At 39.2% G+C, this 21,673-nt stretch overlaps 1 protein-coding gene across 9 annotated transcripts; it reads left to right on the top strand.

The window, feature by feature from the left end:
• Positions 1-36: 36 nt before the first annotated feature.
• On the top strand, positions 37-19,721 carry Lyrm1 (LYR motif containing 1). 9 transcript variants are annotated; one of them, XM_013141966.3, is made up of 6 exons: positions 37-340; positions 1,943-2,133; positions 6,746-6,823; positions 11,332-11,490; positions 16,844-16,936; positions 18,732-19,721. In XM_013141966.3, exons 3-6 carry the CDS (start codon positions 6,821-6,823, stop codon positions 18,846-18,848), a joined length of 372 nt encoding a protein of 123 aa, XP_012997420.1. In that variant the 5' UTR covers positions 37-340; positions 1,943-2,133; positions 6,746-6,820; the 3' UTR covers positions 18,849-19,721. The 9 variants fall into 9 exon arrangements, with proteins under 9 accessions (XP_012997420.1, XP_023416665.1, XP_023416664.1 ...); XM_063226638.1 differs by lacking the exon at positions 6,746-6,823 and adding an exon at positions 1,046-1,085 and having other exon boundaries at positions 39-340; XM_023560897.2 differs by lacking the exon at positions 1,943-2,133 and having other exon boundaries at positions 37-346.
• Positions 19,722-21,673: the final 1,952 nt, after the last annotated feature.

Below are 21,673 nucleotides of genomic sequence, written 5' to 3' on the forward strand. Positions count from 1 at the left end.
GGGGCCGAACTAGACCATTTTTTGATTGGAATGGGGGAGAAACATAGCCAAAGGAGGGGAGGGAAAATAGGGAGAGGATGAAATTGGCTATATTGTTGGATACGTCGGAAAATAGGATAGAATAGAAAGTTTAGAAAGGCTCTAGGCTAGCCCTGACCTGGAACTAATACTCCCTCATAAGTGCTCCCGGTGGTTTGGCCTGGCCTGGTTTACCGGACCTGCGGATGCTCAGTCGCCTGGGGTTCTGCAAAACTTCTGGTGCCGCCTCCCCCCAGCCTGCCCCCAGCCTGCCAGGGGCTGCGGCGCTTCTGTGGGTGGGGGAAGGTAGGATTGACGCAGAGTGAGTGTAAGAAATGGACACGCTGACTCTAGGCGCCGGGAACTGGGGGCAAGGGTTGGTCCTCTGGGACTAGGAGGAGGTGGGGGCGGGGGTGCAGTGTTGCTAAGAGACTGCGCTTGTGTGACCCCAGCCTTGCGAAGGCGGCTTGGTGTTGTCGCCGCTGACCTCAGCGACCTGTCTCAAGGAAGCAGCACGTGGGCCAGAAATGAGAGGCTGGTTTGGGAGTCCATCTTGAGACACTTGTGAAACTTTTGGCTCCCCTAAGATAAATGGTATTTGGTAGGAGTAATTCCAGGGTGAGAAGTCAGTTTAAACTAGGTCCTATGCAAAAACGAAGACTTACAGGACAGTTAAAGCCAGCTGCATTAATTCCGTCGGTCAACAAACCAGAATAAGACGAAAACTTTGCTCCTATTCAATCAAAGATTAATGAGTTAACAAGTAAACTAATAAGTATCAAAAAGTGAGAAATGACCTCCAAAGACCCGTGGAGAAAGGCCACCCCAAATTGGGGAAGGCTGGTCAGAGTGGGGACACCCTTTGCGGAGTGTGGGGGTGGGATCCAACTGAGAGAGAAAGGAGAGGCAGGGAATGAGCTGTGTAAGTGAAGATAAGAGCCAGTGAGACTGAAGCAGAAAGGGGCATAATGTTCTGTGATGAAGCTGGAGACATGGTGGGACCTGATCAGAGCCTTTTTTCCCAAAGGTAGAGTTTGGCTGTTGTGTTACCAAAGGATTTAAAGAAGGTTAGTGAGCTGACTTAACTGACATTTTTTTTTTTTAAAAACCACGAAAGATGAAGAGGCTGTTAAGATTGGGGATTTAGCTCAGCGGCATAAGCGCCTGCCTTGCAAGTGCACCGTGTTGAGTTCAATACCCCGTACCAAAAAAAAAAAAAACCTTCCTTTGTAAGAGGCTGTTCCCTTAGCCAGTGAGAGGTGACTACTAGTGTTGAATGAGTCATTTCTGTGGAAATAAAGAGAGTTTGGTTCAGAATATATTTTGGAAGATCAACTTGCAGGACTTGAAGTATTAGGTGTAAACTGTGTGGAAGAGAGTTTTCCTAAGGAAAAATAATTCGCAAAAAAAATACCAAGTGTTAACAACCCAAAAGGAGATATCAAGAAGTTAATAAAGTTAGGAGAAGGGCCATAACAGGCGAATAAATGTGGAGGTCTCTCTATAGATCACATTGGGAAAAGGCTTTCAAACTTCCCCGGGCTCATAAAATGTAGAGTTTGCGCAGAGAAAGAAAAACTGGCAAAGGAGACTCTTGACATAGACAAGTCCTCAAAGATAAAGGATGACACTAACCGTCATAATCAGTGAGACCCATCCTCAAAGGCCTGGCTCAAATCTGTTCCCTCCAATTGTCATTGCTTTTTGAATTGTGCACAGGTAATTTGGGTCCTTTTTGGAAAACACATAAATGTTTATTGCATGTCAGTCTTAAGGATTATTGTGTGTTCCTGGCTCTCAGCACAGATCCTTGCCCTATAGGTTCCAATATGGTTTTGGTTGGGCAGCAGCACAGTGTTTACAAAGTGTTTGCAGGGGAATTGAATAGCTTCTGACAGAGGGTTTTTTGTCTATGTTGCTGCAGCCATTGGCACCACAATTGTGGTTGTACTCATAATGTAGTGAAAAGGCTATCAGACAAAGAAGCCTGCCTGGCAAGCACAAGGTCGTGAGTTTGATCCCCGGTACCAGAAAAAAAATAATCAGAAAGCCTGCGTTTCACTTTTGGATCTGCTCTGCACCAACAGAACAAAGTAGATTAAAAGTTGCAAAATGGTAAGACAGAAATCGCCCGCAAACATATTGTTCAACCCACTAAGTCATTTAAATTCTTTTATTTGCCATCATTTACAAATTGGACAAAATCCAGATTATTGCTTTCATTTGAAAAATCAGTCTCACACCAGCCTAAAGTTCCTAGAGGTTACTACAGAACAGGTCAGCTAGAGCTGAACAATTGTTTTCCCTTTGTTAGGTGACTTATTCTCCAAGTGTGCCAAAGGCCTTTTCTGTCTCACTCTATCTGGCTGACCCCAGTGGGCATTTGACTTGTAATTCTTGGTCTAGAGCAGTGTTGTCCCTATGTGGCTGCAAGCCACATGTGACTATTTGAATGAAATTATTCAGTTTCCCAGACACACCATATTTCAAATGCTCAAGCATTGTTGTTTTGGCTATTCTGGGGGTTGAGCCCAGGGCCTTTTTACTGAGCTACATCCCCACCACTGTTAATTTTGCTAAGTTCCTGAGGCTGGACTTGAAATTACAGTCTTACTGCCTTAGGCTCCCAGTGTTGAGCTTACAGGAATGTGCCACTTTGATGAGCAGAAAGAAGAATTCCATCACAGCAAGTTCTTTGGTCAGCACTGGACCAGAGAAACTTGAGTGTACTCTGGGTACAACTCATTTCCTGCATGTAAAAATGGGCAATCATTGCTCCTACTCTAAAAAGACTTGGTCTAGTAAGGAGATCCTGTATCTATCTACAGGTCAGATAAGTTGTTCATCTTATAGTTAGGTGGAGAGTACTTGGAAACTGTTCTGAAGACATGGTCTCCTATGCAGTGTTGTTATCTAACAGTTGGATCTAGGATCAGGTGCTAGAAAGCCCAGCTAATATTGTAACCAAAGCCCTTTTGCCAGTTTCCTAATCCAGTTTCTTAGATTATCACAAAGCAAGAATCTAGTGTTTTGGTTTTCTGACTTTTAGGAAGATTCTGGCTAGTGAGTTATGAATGACTGATTGATCTCCAGCACTGGTCTGTTTCCATCTGTTCTCAATACTGACTCTTTTCTTGTTTTCTTAAAATATGCCAATAAGGAAACATGTACTTCAAAAAACAAACGATAGCAGGTACTTCAGTTTCTTTTGAATTGAAGAGTCATAACGATTTCTAGTTAGAATTTCTGTCTTTGAAGATACGGTATATCTATTGCTTGGTATACTTTGGTCACAGTGGTCTGATTGCAATTGAGCTATACAAGTATAACCTTGTGTGCTCCAGTGCTGGACTAATACACAGGTGGTTCCCAACTAATTTACCATTGGTTTGACTTGCACTTTCTTAACAGTGGTGTGAAGGTGATACAAGCTCCTAAGCCATATTTTGAATTTTGATTTCTCCCTCTACTAGCAATATGAAGTACAATAGATTTTCCTTCCTAAGTGGTGATCCTGGGCAGCACACTAGCTGCAGCTCCCTCCTAGTTAATATCCAGGTGAACAACCAAGGCTGTGACATTGGGTAGGTAGGTGAGTTACCTGCATTTTCTGCTTGAGATGTTTTCAACTTATCACAAGTTTATCAGCATTTAACACCATTGCAAGTTGAGACACATCTGTATTTAGAAGGGCATTTGCCACCTGTGATCTTGCGATAAGTTATTTTAGAAGTCTTTCAGATATTAGTATTTTGATTTTGTCCCTTCCTCTGAAAAATTTTCATATTGTAGAGTCTCACCTAATACTACTTCCCTTCTGTACCCTTTCTCCCCTCTCCCCTATCTTTGATGCACCATATTGTCAGTTTCTGTGTAAAAAGATGCCATTTCAGAGAATAGCTGTGGAACGAATGATTAAGTATAACCACAAGTATATCCTGAGATTTACAAAACTGTGTGGCATTGCACTTCCCTTTTTGGATTCTGGTAACCAAAATGGAGTGCAGTACAGAAAACAAGTCTGTGGTGATGGTGGGGGATGTTGATTGATGGAGGGAAAGAGCTGGTATATATGGGGCATGGTTTCATTTGAAGGTTGATTGCAGTGACAATGATACTGTATAGGATGCTGGTGTATGCTGAAAAGTACTCTGAAGCATAAATGAAGAGTAAGATGTAAAGGAAGAAAACTAGGAAAGAAAGCCTGGTTGTGTTGGCACTTGCATTATATTTCCAGTAAGAAGTATGTGCTGTGGTCTAAAGATAAGGGGTGTCTCCAACAGGGTTATTTACTCATACTGAAGAACAATAGCCTTTACAGTACAGGGATTATTAATGATCAGAGGGAAACAGCTTTAAGAAAATCCATTACTACCACAAAGCAATAAATTCACCAACAGGCCAGGCACTTTTTTAATTTCTCTGCAGACAAACTTAGCATTCATAAATGAGACTTCACTCTTTCTTCTTTATTTCTTCCTAGTCAGGTAACCTGTCCCTTTAAGTCCTAGTGCCAAGTGGCTGGTGGTTTGTATGTGTGTGTGTTATATTTTGTTTTTGTTTTGTTTCTCCAGAGTCTTCCTGATTAACTATATCCCCAGCCCTTTTCATTTTTTATTTTGAGACAGGATCTTACTAAGTTGCTTGGGTTAGACTCAAACTTGTGATCCTCCTCTCTCAACCCTCCCAGAGTACTGGAATTTCAGGAATATATCAATATTCCTGGTTCCTAGCAAAAAATATTTAATGGAGTAGCTCAAGTAATTCGTATAACTTTTTGAAGAAGGTTCTGTTATTACCTTTTACATTTTAAGAAACTAAAGCTCAGCGAGATTACTAATTTGCCCCATGGGGTGAAGTCAGAATTAAAACCCAAGTTTGTCTACCCATAGGTCATAAATTTATTGTTTGTATTATATCCTTATATATATAGGAAAACTTTAATGCCCAAAACCAAGACAGGCATTCTCTACTCTGCTATTCAGGGCACAAAAGTGTGATTACTTTTAAAGTGTTCTTGGATTTTTGCTAGAGAAATGTTCATCCACCATTTCATGTATCTTGGAATAAGAATGGACATTACCAATGACTATTCTATGTGTATGTAAATGTATTCTAATATATTCTTAATATTCCACTGTATACTAGATGTAGGAGTGCCATGAATGAAACTCAGTCCCAACTGTCTTACCCCCTAAAACTCCGCTACACACACTCAAAGGTCGGCCAGACAGAATTATAATGGAATATGTGCTCGAGGTGCCAGGGCTGCACATGACAAGGGAACTGACTTAGTCTCAGTGTGAGAAAGTCACCTCTCAAGAAGTGATTAAAAGCAAAGAATGAGAAGCAGCAGGAAGGTAAAGCTGCATAAGATGGGGCCTTCTTCACGTGGCACAGAGATGTCCTAGATCGAAGGAGACGGCAAGAGAACACAGATGTGCACTAGTGCACAGTAAGTCATACTAGTCAAATTGTTTGGGTCGATTTCACAATCTGCCCTCACATATACACACTCTGCCTGCCCAAATGATAAAGTACTTAAGAGAAATTTTGGCTATATTGCAATCATTTGTTGTGAAAAGAAAAACAAATTCCACCTGGGGTCAAATCTTTCTTAAAAAAAATGAAAAGGAGTCTTTCCCTTCACTTCTGAACTTAAGAGTCTGGGCTAAGTCCTCATTCCTTTTTCTGTTCCAACTCTTATTTGTCCTGCAACACTTTTTCTTTAGTAGAAGACAAAACCTCATGAGAGTCCAGCATGTGGAATTTTGACATTCCTGAGACCAGAGTCATACTTCTATAAATTCCATCTGGGGAAAGGGAATTTTCAGCTCTGCCCTTAAAATGCTCAGCATTTGTGCTTCAGTGAATTTTCCAAAGATGCAGGGGTGGGGGAGTGTTTCAGAGGTGGGGGAAAAATGCAGTGGATAAGTTCCCTAGAACTACCAAGTCCTTCTATTGATCTGTAAAACTAGATTGGAACATACCAGGCACCTAGGTGTGCCCAATGTAGTAGTTTACCGGAGTACGCCCAGGACCCTTTACTGTACTTACACCCTTAACTGCAAGTGGAAAGGTAATAGGGTGTTTAGTTTTTTGCTTTTAGATTGATCACTCTCCCTTATAATTCCCCAACACTGACTTCAAAATAGAAACAGCAAAAAGCTGTGGTTAGAAAGGAAAATAATTAACCAGCTTTTGGGAATTTTGATCCTGACTTTTCTATCAGTAGTTTGGTGGCATTAGGCAAGACTCATGTTTTAGCATCTGTGAGAGTAATAGAATTATAAGCAGTTGTGATATAGTTTAGTCCAGCGTGTTTTAGAAGATATAAAGCAGACTGGTATTCCAACTTACAAAAACATCTGCCAATGTCTTATTTTTCTGTTACGCTACAAACTTGTTTCCAAGGCCCAGCATCCCAACTGGTTGTATCCCAACTAGATTGTATTGACCTGTGACCTCTTCTCACAAACGCTCTTGTGCCTTCACATCCATCCATGAAGTTGCTTCCTACCTCAGAACCTTTGTTCCTGCTGTTTCCTCCTCCTCCTCTGCCTTCCACTTAATTTTTCCCCCTTAGCAGATTTCAACTCAGTTGAAATGTCACTGACCACCTAAAATCTCTCATTTGTAACATCCCTGCTCATTTTTAACTTTATTTTCCTTTGTTTAGAGCGCATATTACTATCTGAAATTGTTTTCTTGTATTCTTCCACTACAGGACAAGTTTTAGAAGGGCAGGGACCCTTGGCTGCTTATTTATCCCTATATCTCTGGATGCCCATGTACCTGGTGTATGGTGGGTATTTAATAAATGTTAAACAGATGACTGAATGGCTCCTTGAAGGGAAAGTATAAGGCCTGTGGCATGGTAGCAGTAGAATGATCCCCTACCATAGTGTCTCTTTTGTGATGTCAGTTCCTCTTGAAGTTAGAGGGACTACAAAAAAACAGAGCAATCTAACCAAAGGCACAGCCTTTAGAAGTGCTGGTATGCACCATAATTATCGAAGAAGGGAAGGGGCAGATTGGATGCGAGGAATTTTATGATACTACCGTAACCATACTAAGGTGTAAAAAATTTGCTTCCTTTGCGCTTTGTACAGGCTGGGACTAAAATTGTTTAGTTCCCTTTGTTACACAGTGTTGGCTCTTTAAAGCAAACAACAGACATTCCCCAACATTTATTGAGAGGGAGCAGTCTATTTAGTGATTACAAGCATAGGCTGTGACTCCAGACTGTCTGGTTTGAATCTTAGCCCTGCCTATTGCTAGCTGTATGACCTTGGACAAGTTACTTAATCTTTCTTTACATCAGGTTCCTCCTTTGTAAATGGGAATAATAGTAGCATCTGCCTTGTAGAATTGTTGTGATGATTATGGAGGTTAATATAGGTAAAGCACCTTGTCAAGTGTCTGGCACACATTAAATGCAAAGCAAATATAGCTATTATTATTATTTTATTTTTATTACTATAATGAACAAAACATAGTCCCTGTCTTCCAGGAGTTTGAAAACTCCAGGAAGGAATAAACATGTAATGAAATAACTATGAAAGAGTAATAGCTGGTTGTGATAAACATAGGGAAAAGGGTGCTCTGGGAAAACCTGGTAATAAGTATCTACAAGGTCAGTGAGCATAAGCAGAGAGAGGTCTGTTAAGTAGAAGATCACACCGAGCCAAACAAGCATAACATAGTAGGCAGAGTGCACCCAAACTGTTTCTCAGAATTATCATTATAGTTTTTTCTCTTACTTGAAGTTTTTGGAATACATTTATTTAGAGAAAGCTCTAAATATAAACATTAAATCAAAATCACAGGTTGAATGATCTATGCTAATACACATTAAAATAATCATAATGAATAAATATGTGCTGTGTAGATCTAAAATAACCACTCCCACCAAACTTTGGGTTACCCACATTAGGAAGAACTTCTACATGAATTTCATCCCAGAACTTTGTTTATAGATGCAGTGTAATTTAAGAAGAGACTAGCTTCCAGTCATAATTTTCTTCTAATCCCACCTCATATTTTCTGTTTTTCCTCATTCTGAGACTTAAGTGTTGAAAAGGTAAAAAGGAGTAAAGAATTTCAAGAGATGTCAATCTCAGAGGAAACGTTATAAAACATTAATTTTGAAAGTTGTACGGGAATAGACCTCATAGCCAGTTGTAACTACAGTTCAATTGTGATCCTCTAAATAACTGGATACTCCTGCCTGATTTCCACAGAAAACTCCCAGCAGACCCCAGTATTTCAGATCAACCCTGACACTAGTGAAGGAAAACCATTGCCTACTCTTATATTAATCTTCAGAGAAATAAATGTAGTTTCAAGCCATTAAATCCACATGGAGGAAAATTCTGGGAGAAGACAGTTTTTCTAAGTGTGTTACCTTCCAAGAGCAAAGACAAAAATATAAACCAAAAACAAAGGGGGTGTTAAATTTTTTTATATATGGCTAATGCTGTTTCTAGAATGTTTTCATTTCCTTAGCAAACAACTGATTATGTTCCAGAGAAGGGGCTAAGAATTTAGTAGTAAATAGGATGGATTTCACTGTCCCATAAAGTTTAGCAAGCTACAAAGAAAAATCATCAACAGGAGACCCATCCATGTTGTCCCTGGGAACTGACAGATAAGTAGGCTTTGGTCAGTAAAAGGGAAAAAGTCAGCATTTCAGGTAGAGGGAGCAAAATTGGAGGTATGTGCCCCAAGGCAAAAAAGAAAAAAAATCATGGCTTCTTCAAATAAGGGGGAGAGGCAGTTAGAAAAGAACAAAACACAGCTTTTTTTTTTTTTTTTTTTTTTTTTTTGCGATTTGTTTCAAGACTAGGAAGTGGTTGGCTAGACTTGTTAATAGTAAGTACTCAGCGGTGAATTACAGCTTTAGATCCTTCTCTGGAAATCTTTGGGACTTGGGATTTCTGGGTCACCTGATGTTGAAGAGAGGAACATCATCTATCAGGATTAGTTTTCAAAAGACACACTAATTAAAGTGTTTTGAAAATAGCTCCATTAAGTACCAATTGTTAGTGCTGCTTATTACCTTGCTCACCTAATTGCAGGGCCCATGTATCAGATTATGGTAGAGGCTTCAATCAGAGTTTGGAGCAGTCACTTATAGATTAGTGAAAGAAAACCAATAAAAGTCAGGCTTTGGAAAAGTTTACTGTGGTTTTAATGTGCGTGACTTTCTTCACTTTCCTCCACAAGTATCTCAAAGTCAAGGAAATTTCATCTGTTAATGACTGGGAAGTGAAGCAATCATTAATAGCTGTCGCTGCCCTCACAGGAACTGACTCACTTATTTTCAGATGAAACCATGGAGTTTTAGGGAGAGCTAGAAACGCAGAAACCTGTTTTCCTTACCAGGAAAAATGTGATCATCTCATCTGGGTTTTTATTACACATGATGTTCTGTCTTGCTTTTTATGAATTCTTTTTGAGCATTTTTTCTGTGAAGCATGGACTTTAGAATTGGTGTTGTATATAACTTTGATCTGTTTAACCTTTGAAATGGGTAAAGAAGTGCTTTCAAACTTTTTTATCACATGGTTAGACCTTGGTTTGCTAAAGAAAAGTCTCCGAGGTAAAGTAGGTAGAAGGATCAGTCATCTTCAAAAGAGAAATTTTACATAAGGTGATTCCTTAAAGATACCTAGCATACCTGAACAAACAACCCTTCCGGCTTGTATCCTTCTTTGGCTCCCAGCTTCTAATAAGGACGGGATTCTAAAGCACATCATTTTCAGAAACCACACCTCCTCTTGGGGCTGGAAATGGATCATAGTCCCAGATGGCAGTGAGCAGCCTCCTTTCCAGTCCTGATGAGCCTGTTTGAGGAAAACTCAGGACTGATAATGACATGTGCAGATGCCTGGCCTTGCTACTTACTCACCACATCTGTCATCTTCTAGTCTGTCCTCTTGTCAGGGGAAGTACAATATTCATTATTCTGAGTTTGACTAAGCAGAACCCTCCGGTACTAGGAATTTTTTCCCCCAGTTTCCTAAGGTTTTGGCATAAGTTAAAAAAAGGAAACAACGAATGCACATTTACACAACAGACAAGTATATTCAGGTATCTTCATTACAGTAGACTGAATTGAGCAGTGAGACTGAACTGTAGCTCTATGGGACAACATGGATGAATCTTACAATTATGAAGGGCAAAAAAATGCAAGTTGCAGAAGTTTTCTATATATATTAATATAACTTTTACATGACAGTAATGTTCAGGATAGCAGAAGAAGAAAGGAATAAATTGTTTATACAATTGAAACAATTTATTCTTTAAGGTCTGTTGAGGGACTATCCTTAGGTCATTCTCATTTAGTTAAGTCCTCCAGAATTAAAGCTGATATTTTGGAGTAAAAAAAAATTTTCAGTCATTAGAAGTTTTCTTTTTTTAAAAAAAGTTTTTATTAGTACATGTTTGCAGTGCAAAATACAGTAATTACATGCATTGTGAAGAGTTGTTACATGTTTACAACACATCTCAATTACACTCATTGTACAATTCTTATTGGATAAGAATTTAGAAAATACCTTTAAGAAATTTTTTTTAAAGTTACAATGAACTTAAAGAGAAATTGCAACCTGAGAGGCTCTAGGTGGAACTGAGCCCTGCCTACTCATTTTGTTTGTCCTGAATGGTGTTGACATTTTCAAAACTAATGATTTAGTGTCCTTTTTGAGATTTTTGCTATCAGAAAACCTGGCATCGTTAGGCCCTGGTTTTTAGTTGGCAGAGCTGGCCAGAGCAGAGAAGCAACTGTTCCCATTTGCAGGGCATGTCCTGTCCATTTGGCCACTGTCTCTAGCCAGGTTTCCTCATTTATGTAGTTTACCACATCCTACAGGCCTTGCATTCTCAACCTGTACACTAAATTCTAGTTCTTACTTAATTAGAAAATTCAATTATCCAAAGTGTACCTTCTCCTAAGTACCCAGGTAATAATACAGTTTTACCGAATACCACTAAAAAGCATCATTTCTAAGACATTCTGGTTTTAAAGTAGTAATTGTGATTTCTGTGTTTGCAGTATTTGTAAAAACTGACTTCCTGATAAATAGTACCAACCCTCATCTGTGGGACGGTGTCCGAAGCCACTTACAAGATCACTGGAGTTTCTTTTATGGCCCTTCTGGCAGTGCTGTCCAACAGATCTGTTCACAAAAAGCAATTATTTCTAAACTAATCAAAGATACTGATTTTTAAAAACTATACTCTGCTTAGCTGCCTAGTGTCAAATCACATTCTTACACAAATATTCTTTCTATTTTGGTGGGTCTGGAGATGACAACAGCAACACGGCAAGAAGTTCTTAGTCTCTACCGTAGCATTTTCAGGCTTGCGAGGAAATGGCATGCTGCATCAGGACACATGGAAGACACCATCAAAGAAAGGAAATATATACTGAATGAGGCCAGAACATTGTTTCGGAAAAACAAAAATGTAAGTAGGCCCGCACTGGAGATTGCAAGGAGGGGGTAGTTTCTTACGGTGTAATGGTGCATTTCTTTCCTGTTCTAAGTAGAGAGGAGTGAGCAGAAGTCATATTGACCCAGGCTGGGACAGAAAGCAGCCAGTGCACAGCTAGACCAACTCCCCCAGCCCCTGGAAAGCCCAGGCCAGCCCATGTTTGTCTCTTCACTTGTTCCAGATGTCTTGATTACTTTTCTCTCACTGAGACAAAACATTTGACATCCAAAGGTAAAGAGAGAAAGGTTTATTTAGCCCACAGTTTGCAGAGTTTTCATTCCATAAGTGGCTGACTCCAAGGCAGAGTAGCACATGGCAGAGAAAATAGTTCATGGTGAGCAGAAGGTAGCAAAGCAAGCAAAAGGGCAAGACAAACTTCTTCCTGTCCCTTATATTGTATCCAGGCTACTGGGATTAGGCTGATACCAGTCAATCAGTGGTCTGACTTAGTAAGCACCCACCCTTAATCCTAGCATTGAATCAGACACTCGAGATTCAGTCACAACTGAAGCAGCCCCACTTACGATTTAGTGAGGCTTTAGGATGCCATGTAGGTATAAGCCGTAACACCAGGTCTCAGTCCAGCCAGTAAGTAGCTCAGCATCCTTCAAAGACCCTACGATGAGAGTTTTCAGAAGAAGAACCCTTCCTATACACGCTCACTGCCAGTCACTCCCGAAGGAGGTGTGAAGTACAGTGTTGGTTTCAATTCATAAACTCATCAAAGCCTCCAAATATAAACCCATTCAGAGGGAAAAGAATGGAATTAAGACACAAGATTCCCTTCGCAATTTAGCTTTGAGCCTTCGGCTGAAAGAGTCTAGTTACTCTTTGGGACTACAAAAAATAGTGCTTCGTTAGCTAGTTTAGTGGGACTACATATCCAGACACCAAGGAGCCAGATTTGACCCATCCCAACAAACTGTAAAGCATTAGCTGTTACGTCCTTGGGAAGGTGGCCTGGCACAGAGCCCGAAAGGAGGCTTTCTTGCCTGACTTGTCTTCGGCCTCCTTCTCATTGATCTAATTGACTCAGTGCTGTCCCTGTTTTCCTCATAAAACTTCCAAACAAGATTCTGTCACTGTTTTTCCTTCCCTGATCTCTGCCTCCATCTCTTTTCACTCTGTCTTTACATGCTCCCTCCCATCAGCTGTAGGAGTCCTCTAAAGATCATCTTTTTTCCCTGAGACCTATGCAACATGCAGCCACCTTACAGTGTCACCTCTTACATTTGAACACTCAGCATGGACCTCTAGCCAGCCATCCAGAGGACCTCACTGCAGCCTAACTGTCCAACCCAGAACACATCTATTAGAGTGCCTCCCCTCCCAACCTGCCCATATCTGTCACAGCTGCTGTCATCACTCTGCAATTCTTTGTCCTCACTGAACAGATATTCAAGTGCCCACTGTGTGCCACGCACTGGATAGACATAAGGATATACATTGAGCAGAACCAAGATGAGATCCCTCAAAGATATTTCAGAGCTAGAAATATAAAATATAACATTACAATTGAGACAAGGGCTACCAAAGAAATCTTCCTAAAGTACTTTCCTCTTCTTGGAATCCATGAAGGCCCCATACTTTTCTAACCTTTCTCTAGCCTCTTTAGATTCTTCTCTTCTTGTAGACCAATGCTTGCCAAACCAAAGTCGATTTACTTCATGAGGTCCTTACATACACAGTCTTCTGAAGAATAGAAATGAGATTACAGCTGCTATTTCTATTTCATTCTTGTAAGATATCTGTTTCATATATATATTTACAATGGTTTTATTAGTACATGTATAGAGATGGTCTTTATGATGATTAGATTTATAATTTCTTGGCTTTTCAGTGGATTAAAGCAATAAGCATTCAGTAGAAATAATACTTTTGAATTTTGAGATATTCAGCACTTTATTAAAAATGGATTTCATGTTAGATGATTTTGCCCAACTATAGAGTAATAAGGTAGACTAGACTAAGCTATGATTTCCAGTAGGTTAGGTATGTAGTATTAAATGTGTTTTGAAGTGGGTTTATCAGACTATAATTCCATCATAAACATCTATAATTTATAAATTAATACACTGACAAATCAATTTAAGTACATATGTTGTAGTTATGAACTCAAAATTTTTTATTAAAAGGAATATGTCATAAAAATATTTGAAGACCCCTAAGTAGTTGGGCCATGTACTTTTTTATTGTTTTGTTTATGTTGCAGTGATTTTTTTTCAACCAGATTATCCGCTAGATAATATCTTACACTTTTCTAGTATATCCTGTGAACCTGCCTTATCTTACTGAATCAGTGAACATTTACAGGTACTTTTATTCAATGGACCTGCTCTAGGAGGTCTTCCTTAATTCCTCCTCCCAACCCCATGGTGGCCACTTTCTTTGAATAATATAGCAGTTATTGCTCACGTTAATTGTATACCATTGTTCGTTTTGTGTAGCTTCATATATCAGAGTTATTCTGTACAAGTGGTGGCTTTGATAGTTGAAAACAGACCATGGTCCCATGATGTCCACCTGGTGCTAGGGATGTTAGGGATGCTCATTAAACCTTTGGAGACTTACTCACCTGAGGATTGTTTAAGGCCCTAGAATTTTAGTTATTTCAGGAATCCTTCCTTTGTCTCTGTTTGGATTGGCAAATGCGAGAACCAAAAAATGGTGTACCACTGATTGAATGGCATGAAATTAATGGGCATACAGAGGTTTCTAATTTTAACGAATATATTTGTGTTGGCAGGTATTTGAAGGCAAAGAGATTTATAGAACCCAAATTTTACAGATAGTATTATTTAGGAGTGTCCATTTAGAGAAAAATTTTAATATTAGTATATATGGTAAGTAGTTTGTGCAGGCAGCCTGTATGCTTAAATTTGGAGTGTTCTAGCTAAGCTTATTCATACGGACAGCCGCAGCCCCAGAAATCCCAGCCCCTTTAACCATATCTTTTTGTCAGGGGCTTTTCAGTTCTCCCTAATTTCTCATGTAGACATAGAAGATATGATCAGAAAATGCAGTGAATGTTTTAATTTTATTTTTTCAATTATTGCAGTAAAAGATACATTGTTATTAATCACTGTCAAACTGTTCTCCCTTGCTTCCTACATATCCCATTGTTCTTGCCACTTTCTGAAACAATTCTGAAAGTCTTCTTTCATGAGTGTCTTTAGTTGCACTCTTGTGGCTACCTCAATGTCTTGAATTAATTCAAAATGTTTACCATGTATGGTCATTGTGACTTTGGGAAAGAGCTGGAAGTTACATGGTGCCAGAACTGGTGAGTAATATAAATGAAAACACATTGTAATGTTTCATGAGCCTACCTTTCTGTTGGATGGCACTCAACAGCATTCGCTGTACTTTTGATCTGTGTAAAGACACTCAGGAAGGAGGACCTCCAGAACTGCTTTGAAAAGTTGTCAGAACATGTTTAAGGGGAGGGGAGAATATGCCAAAGGGGACTGATGATAATGTGTCTTTTCCTGTAATAAATTTTTTGAAAATTTAGACATACACTATTTATTTTGATAACATCTTGTGAGCATTTGTAAGTTCAGGTCCACTAAGAGTTTAATAATCTAAAGGTATCTCATTAATTACTCTGAATTCCAGTGGACACATGGGAAATGGAAATTTATTCCCAATATGGTTAACAGAGCAGTAGCTTCTGAGAAACACAGAGGTCAGAAAGTTGAGCCTCTGCCCCAGGGGACTCAGCTATGCTTCTCTTGGTTGCTGTTCCTGGAACTCTTCCTCCCTGCTCGGAGAGGCACTGTATCACAGGAACTCCCTTGGAATTTCCAGGACTCATAGGCCCATATTTCACTGTGGGTGTCATCATCTGGGGCTGATGCAATCCCAGCTTTATCTTTTTTTGTTTTGTTTTGTTTTGTTTTGTTTTGTTTCTAGTCCTGGGGTTGAACTCATGGGCTTCACGCATCCTAAACAAATATTCTACCAAGTCACTTACTCAACCCCCCTCCCACCTCTCTAGCTCTACTTTGAGGCCCACTTGCAAACATAGCAGTCCACATATTGATTCAGTTTTCATCCTTAGAATGAAACAGGTTTTCCCCTTCTCCTACTTGGCTATTTTTAAGATGAATTTTTCATTCTTTTATATGAAAGCAGACGACCACAGTTTGCCTATTTGAGATTTTAAGAGCTCCTTTGTTTCCTTTTCTAATAAGCAATGCAACTTATCATTTAAAATAACAGTAGGTTATTCTTTAGTATATTACTCAGAGATTCTGTGAATAATACTTGCAAAACAGTTGGGTTAACTTTGAAGTTAACTGAAATGGGGAGGGTACAAAGAACCACTGTCATTCAGTGTTGGTGGGAATAGAAATGTATATATTGTTGGTGGAAATTTACATTGGTGCAAACGGTGGTGGTGAATCTATGGTATATGTTGTTTTTCTTTTAAGATAAAAGATGTTAATGTATGACTTTTTTTTTTAACTAAAACCTTAGTATTCAGGTATAAATACAACATTATCACTTTGTGGTAAATAAGCAAGGTTTTAGGTTGCAGTTTGGGCTCTGTCTCTAAAAGGCTTGATATCACTACTCTATAGAAGATAACCAGGGAATACTGTGAAAATCAAAAAACTGCGTATAACAAATATTCTTTGCTCTAGCAGTACTTTAAGAGTTCATCTTTTAGCTGTATCTGCATATGAGCCAGAAAAACTATAGAGACATCTTTAACCGAACTGTTTATAATATAATGACACATACTGGAAATAACCTAAGGGCGTATCAGTAGGAGATTGGTTAAATTATAATAAAGCCTTATGTTGGAATTTTACATAGCTTTTTAAAAGAATGAAATGGCTCTGTATATGTGATTATACAAAGATCTTCAAGTTATATTACTGAAAAAGGGTCAGAACTAAGTAAGCTGTGGTTTGTGTACAAAAAAAGCTAACCTGGCAAGTGTGAGGTCTCTTGTTCCATCCCGGTACCAAAACCAAATAAAAACCAACTTTGTATATGCATAGAGAATCCTTGTAAGAATACATAAGAAACTACTGATGAACTGTCTTCGAGAAAAAGAATTGGGGAAACGAGGGTAAAAGGGAAACTTAATTCTTAGCATTATATCCTTGTATAATATTTTTACCATGTGCATGTGTTACCTACTTTATTTTAAAAGTTTAATCCACAGTAAATTTTCATTTTAAATTTAGGTTTTTCAAATTATCAATATTTAATTTACTATCTAGTGAACAGAAAAAAATTAAGAAAGTATATACCTATACTTTATGTGTCATTGGAAATATACAAAAACCTGACTTATTTTCCCCTTTAATAGCTCACAGACACAGACCTAATTAAACAGTGTATAGCTGAATGTACAGCCAGGATTGAAATCGGTCTACATTACCAGATTCCTTACCCAAGGCCGGTAAGTATGATTCTGTTAAGAGGTGGTGGGTACCTAATGCTTGCCAGCATAGTTACCTTCAAGAATGTCTACCAAGAGGGCTAGTGCTTGCCGACAAGCTGAGAGCTGCCGCAGGAGGCATAAGTAAGTAAGTAAGTAAGTTATCCTTATGTGCTACCACCCCATCAGGACAAACCCAGATGGAAACGAATGCCTGATTTCTCTTCTTTGTACAGCTTTGTCACACATCAAAGAAAAACCAACTCACATGTATATAGTTTTTTGACCATCACTTTTTTCATAGACATGCTTTTTGTCTCTTACTATAAAAGGCAGGTGTGTTGTTACTAAAAGAATGAAGTTCAAATATTAAAGGAATGAAACTAGGCATGATGGCGCATGCCTGTAATCCCAGCACTTAGGGGGCTGAGACAACAGGATGGCCTCGAGTTTGAGGCCAGCCTGGGCTACATAGTGAAGTCAAAGTTAGCCTGAAGTCATAGTGAGATCCTATCTCAGTAACAACAAAAAACAAACATTAAAGGAATGCATGAAATAGAAATTAAAACTTGTCAAAAACTTTCACCCCATGAAAGTGACCACTATTTATGTTATATTAAAACAGATGTGATTGTCAGTGTTTAACTCTGACCTAGAAAAGCAGAAACATAACACTCTTAATTGGCTCAACCTACTCATTTGCTAATATAATCTCTGTATATGTGTGTGTGTGTGTGTGTATTTATATAGTCTTTACATATGTGGTATACTATGCGTACTGTTTTACTGCCTACATATTTTACTTCATCTCTTCAGAACAACTTTGCGTACAATTCTACCTCGGTCTTTTGAAATGCTTGCATTATATGCTAGTGTAAGAATGTGCTATTATATTAGGGTGTTTCAGAAAAACAGAATCAGTGGGGTGGAAATACATTTCTAGATATAAATATAAAAAAAGACATACTTAATATGAGGAATTGGTTCATGCAGTTATGGAGGCTAAGAAGTCCCATGATCTGTCATTTGTAAGCTGGAGACTCAGGAGAAATTCAGTGGTGTAAATCAGTCTAAGCCCAAAGCCTAAGTACCAAGGGAGCTGAAATCCCAGCACAGGACCAGGAGAAGGTGAGCTGCTGCAGCTCAAGAGACCAGCAGGCAGCAAAAGGAAGTTCCTCCTTTCAGCATATTGGAGGATGCCCATCCACAGTGGGAGAGCAGTTTGCTGAGTCTACTGACTGAAACTGTAATCTCTTCCAGAAACATCATCACCAGCACAGCCAGAAGTGATATTCAATCTAAGCTGGTCAGACTTATACACAATTTAGCCATTCCAGCCATAATTTAATCAGCTGTCTACTTGGAGGCATCGAAGTTGGTCTCAGTTTTCTACTGTACATTGAGTATCTTTGTATACACTATTTTTCCCTCTCCCATGTTTACCTTCCTGCCTTGCTGTGTGATCTGAAACTATAAATTTCCTCTATTCACACAGTATACAAAGAACAACACTTTGGAGTGGGCTCTGGAGCTTTGGAGTCAGACAGATCTAGGTTCAGGTCCTGGTCTCACCATTTAATGTATAACCCTGAGCAAGTTAACTTCTCTGAGTGTCCATTTTTCTCCTCCTTATAGATACTGGAGTAATGATTTTTATGAATTTATTGTAAGGATCAATGAATACAAGGGTTGTAAAGATTAATGAGTCAGTAGTAGATTTAGCACTTAGCAGCAGCATAGTATTTAGTAAATCCCCAAAGAATATAAGTGAAAACAGGGAGTATGAGTTCTTAATATTCTCATCCTTGTGATTCAGATTCATCTACCTCCAATGGGCCTTACCCCACTACGAGGCCGAGGATTTCGAACTCAGGAGAAGCTGAGGAAACTTTCCAAACCAGTATATCTCAAGTCTCATGATGAAATTTCCTAACCCAGAAGAAAGTTTGTGAAAATGATGAACCAACTAGATCTTGATGTAAACCAGATGAGATCCTTTTCTTCTTAAAGGAAGAAATTCAGATTTCTTCTTCAGATCTCCGGAGTTATTCCTCATTATGATGCTGTTTACCTAGTCATCCCAAGGGTTTGTCAGGGTCTTGTTGCTTGAGCACATGACATTCACCCTCGCAGTCATGGACCATACATGCTCATTGAGACCACATTTGGAAATAGATTGAGGCCTGTGGGAGGAAGGCTAATGATGATAAAACTTCGTGAGAACCTCATTCACCGCTCACCAGCTTAAGCAAAAAAACCAGTCAGTTTCTGGAAGTGCTTATGGCTACTATAATATGGCTACTCTAAAACATATACCATGCCCAGAATAACTTTGAAGGTTTTTTTTCCCTCCAAGTTACATATTTTCTTAAAACTTAGTGTAGTATGTGCTTTTATTTTTTTGGATGGTCTTTTGATTCTCCCAATTTCCAGATAAACTTCTCCTTAAAAACACATTTTTGAATTGATCACAGTTTTTCATGGAAATTTTCCATGACATCCATTTCTTCTCTATATACACAAAAGTGCATGCCTTAGTAAATGTGTATATTTATCTTACCTTAAAGCCTGTGATTACCTAAGACGACCTGGGATCTGAGAAAACTTCCATGAAACTCATACTGCGTTCATTGGATTTTACTTTAGCATAATTAAAGTACAAGGTCTGAGGTGGTTTTCAAATTACATCTAAAGAGAAGTGGGGCAAGTAGAGATGAGAGTTGTTGGCAAGTTATTTGTACATCAGTGTTATTACATCTTAACTTCAAATAGAGTGGGTATTGCCAATAAAGACAAATCTCTATCAGTTTTGGTCTCTGTGTTCTTTTTCAAGTGGGCTTTTGACCCCCAGAAGCAGTAGGGGGAAGCTGCTTCTTTGAGCAGGAACATACTTTATTATGCTCAAGGTAAGTATTATAGAGTTAGGGGAAGAGTTGGAGATCAAAATGGTATTGTATTAGGAAAGTAATAGCATATACATATTTAATACAGATGCAGCTATAGTTTTTGGTAAAGACAAACAGAAAAAAGTAAATGTGCTGGCAGGTGTATTGTCCACTCAGTGAGCATTTATTTCCAGCTTAACTTGTATAGGGAGATGGGGATAAAATATAGCTGTTGAATAAGCAGGTTTTTTCCAGTCCTCCTCAGTGATGGAAGACTTCAATTGGTCATTCCCCTTCCAGCAGTCTCACTGCAGAAGCATCTCCATGCCCAGAGGTGATTCTGACATTTAAAGTATTGTCCATGCAATATAGGTGGTCAGCCAATGAGGCAGTGACCCCCTCCTGCAATGGAGGAAAAACTGGCTGGGCTGAACCAAGAGAGATGTAACTTGCTCATCTCCATTTAAGGTAGAACCTACCTTCTATAAATCCCTCTTTCAATGTAATTGAAGTCTTCCATCACTGAGAAGGACTGGACAATAACTTTATTCACAGCTATATTTTTTACAGCAAGGACTGGCCTGGTGACCATGTTTGTCTGATGTCTGCTGAGCTATTTTATAGGCAGGGCCTGCAGCTTCTCTCTGAGCTGATCTCTGACCATCTCTGCTCCCAGACTCCAGCTTCCAGCTCACCGCAATCTCTAAAGAACATACTGCTTTTTCCCAAAAGGAGACATTTTTTTTTTATCCCATTGGCCTCAATTGAATGTGACCCCCAATTTAGGACAATCTTAATTTCCAAAGTGGAGGAAATTTTTTAAGTTACAAGGTTGTAATTCATCATGCAGAAACATTCTGTCTCATGACCCCTGAGAAATGACAGTTGCTGCCTCCCTTAGTTTTTCACTGCCGAAACTGGAGTTAGATACAACTGTAATTAAAAACTCAGTTGTTCTATTAGCAGCCCTCTCACTCACTTCCAGCTCTTTTACAGCGCACTGTTACTTACCTTCCAGTCAATGAGGGGCTGTGCAATCCCGGCCATCTTTTCATCCTACGTGACTTACCATCTTATTTGAAATGAAGCAGCAGTTCCAGCCATCTGTTCATTCTTTTTCCTCACCTCTGGATAAAGCTGCCCTCACTCCCCCATTTTTTGTTTGTTTGAGACAGGATCTCACCATGTAGTTCAGATCAGCCTTGAACTCACTATGTAGCTCAGGCTGGCTCTGACCTCAAGGACATCCTCTTGCCTCAGCCTTCCAAGTGCTAGGATAACAAGTGTGCACCAACATGCCTGGTTCATTTCTTTCTAAGTTATAGATTAGTTTCTCCTTTTTTTGCTTTGTTGCAAAGTTCAGATAATTTCTCTTGCATTTTATTGTAACTTAGGTGATTTGCTGATCTCAGAATTCAGAATCCTCTAGCAAAATTTGGTTAATGCCATAAAAAAGACAAACTGAAATTTCCAGGAATTTATTTACTTAGTTCTCAGAAGCCCCTACATTCAGATACACAAAAGATGCCAACTCAGGGCATTGTTCTGGTGAAGAGGTGGAGATGCGAGGCTAGACACATTAAGACAGCTTTATGTCTGGACATAGTGATCAATGGAATACCTGGAGAGAAGCCACTTAGAGCCAAAGAGCTACATGAATAAGTGAAGATTGTTTATTTGAGACAGGGTTGCTATGTATTGCAGGCTGGCCTTGAATTCAGTGATCCTCCTGACTTAACTCCCAAGTGCTGGGATTAAGGCAGTAAGCAGTAACTAAAGATTATATCAACAATTTGCTTTTTATCTCCTTCAAGAGTCTTCCAGGTGGAAGACTTCTGGGGAAAGACTTCCTGGGGAAAAATGACTAATTGCA

Source organism: Cavia porcellus, unplaced genomic scaffold, assembly GCF_034190915.1.
Source record: "Cavia porcellus strain 051 isolate PalLab524CR breed Dunkin Hartley unplaced genomic scaffold, mCavPor4.1 scaffold_16, whole genome shotgun sequence".
Classification (NCBI taxonomy): Eukaryota; Metazoa; Chordata; class Mammalia; order Rodentia; family Caviidae; genus Cavia; species Cavia porcellus.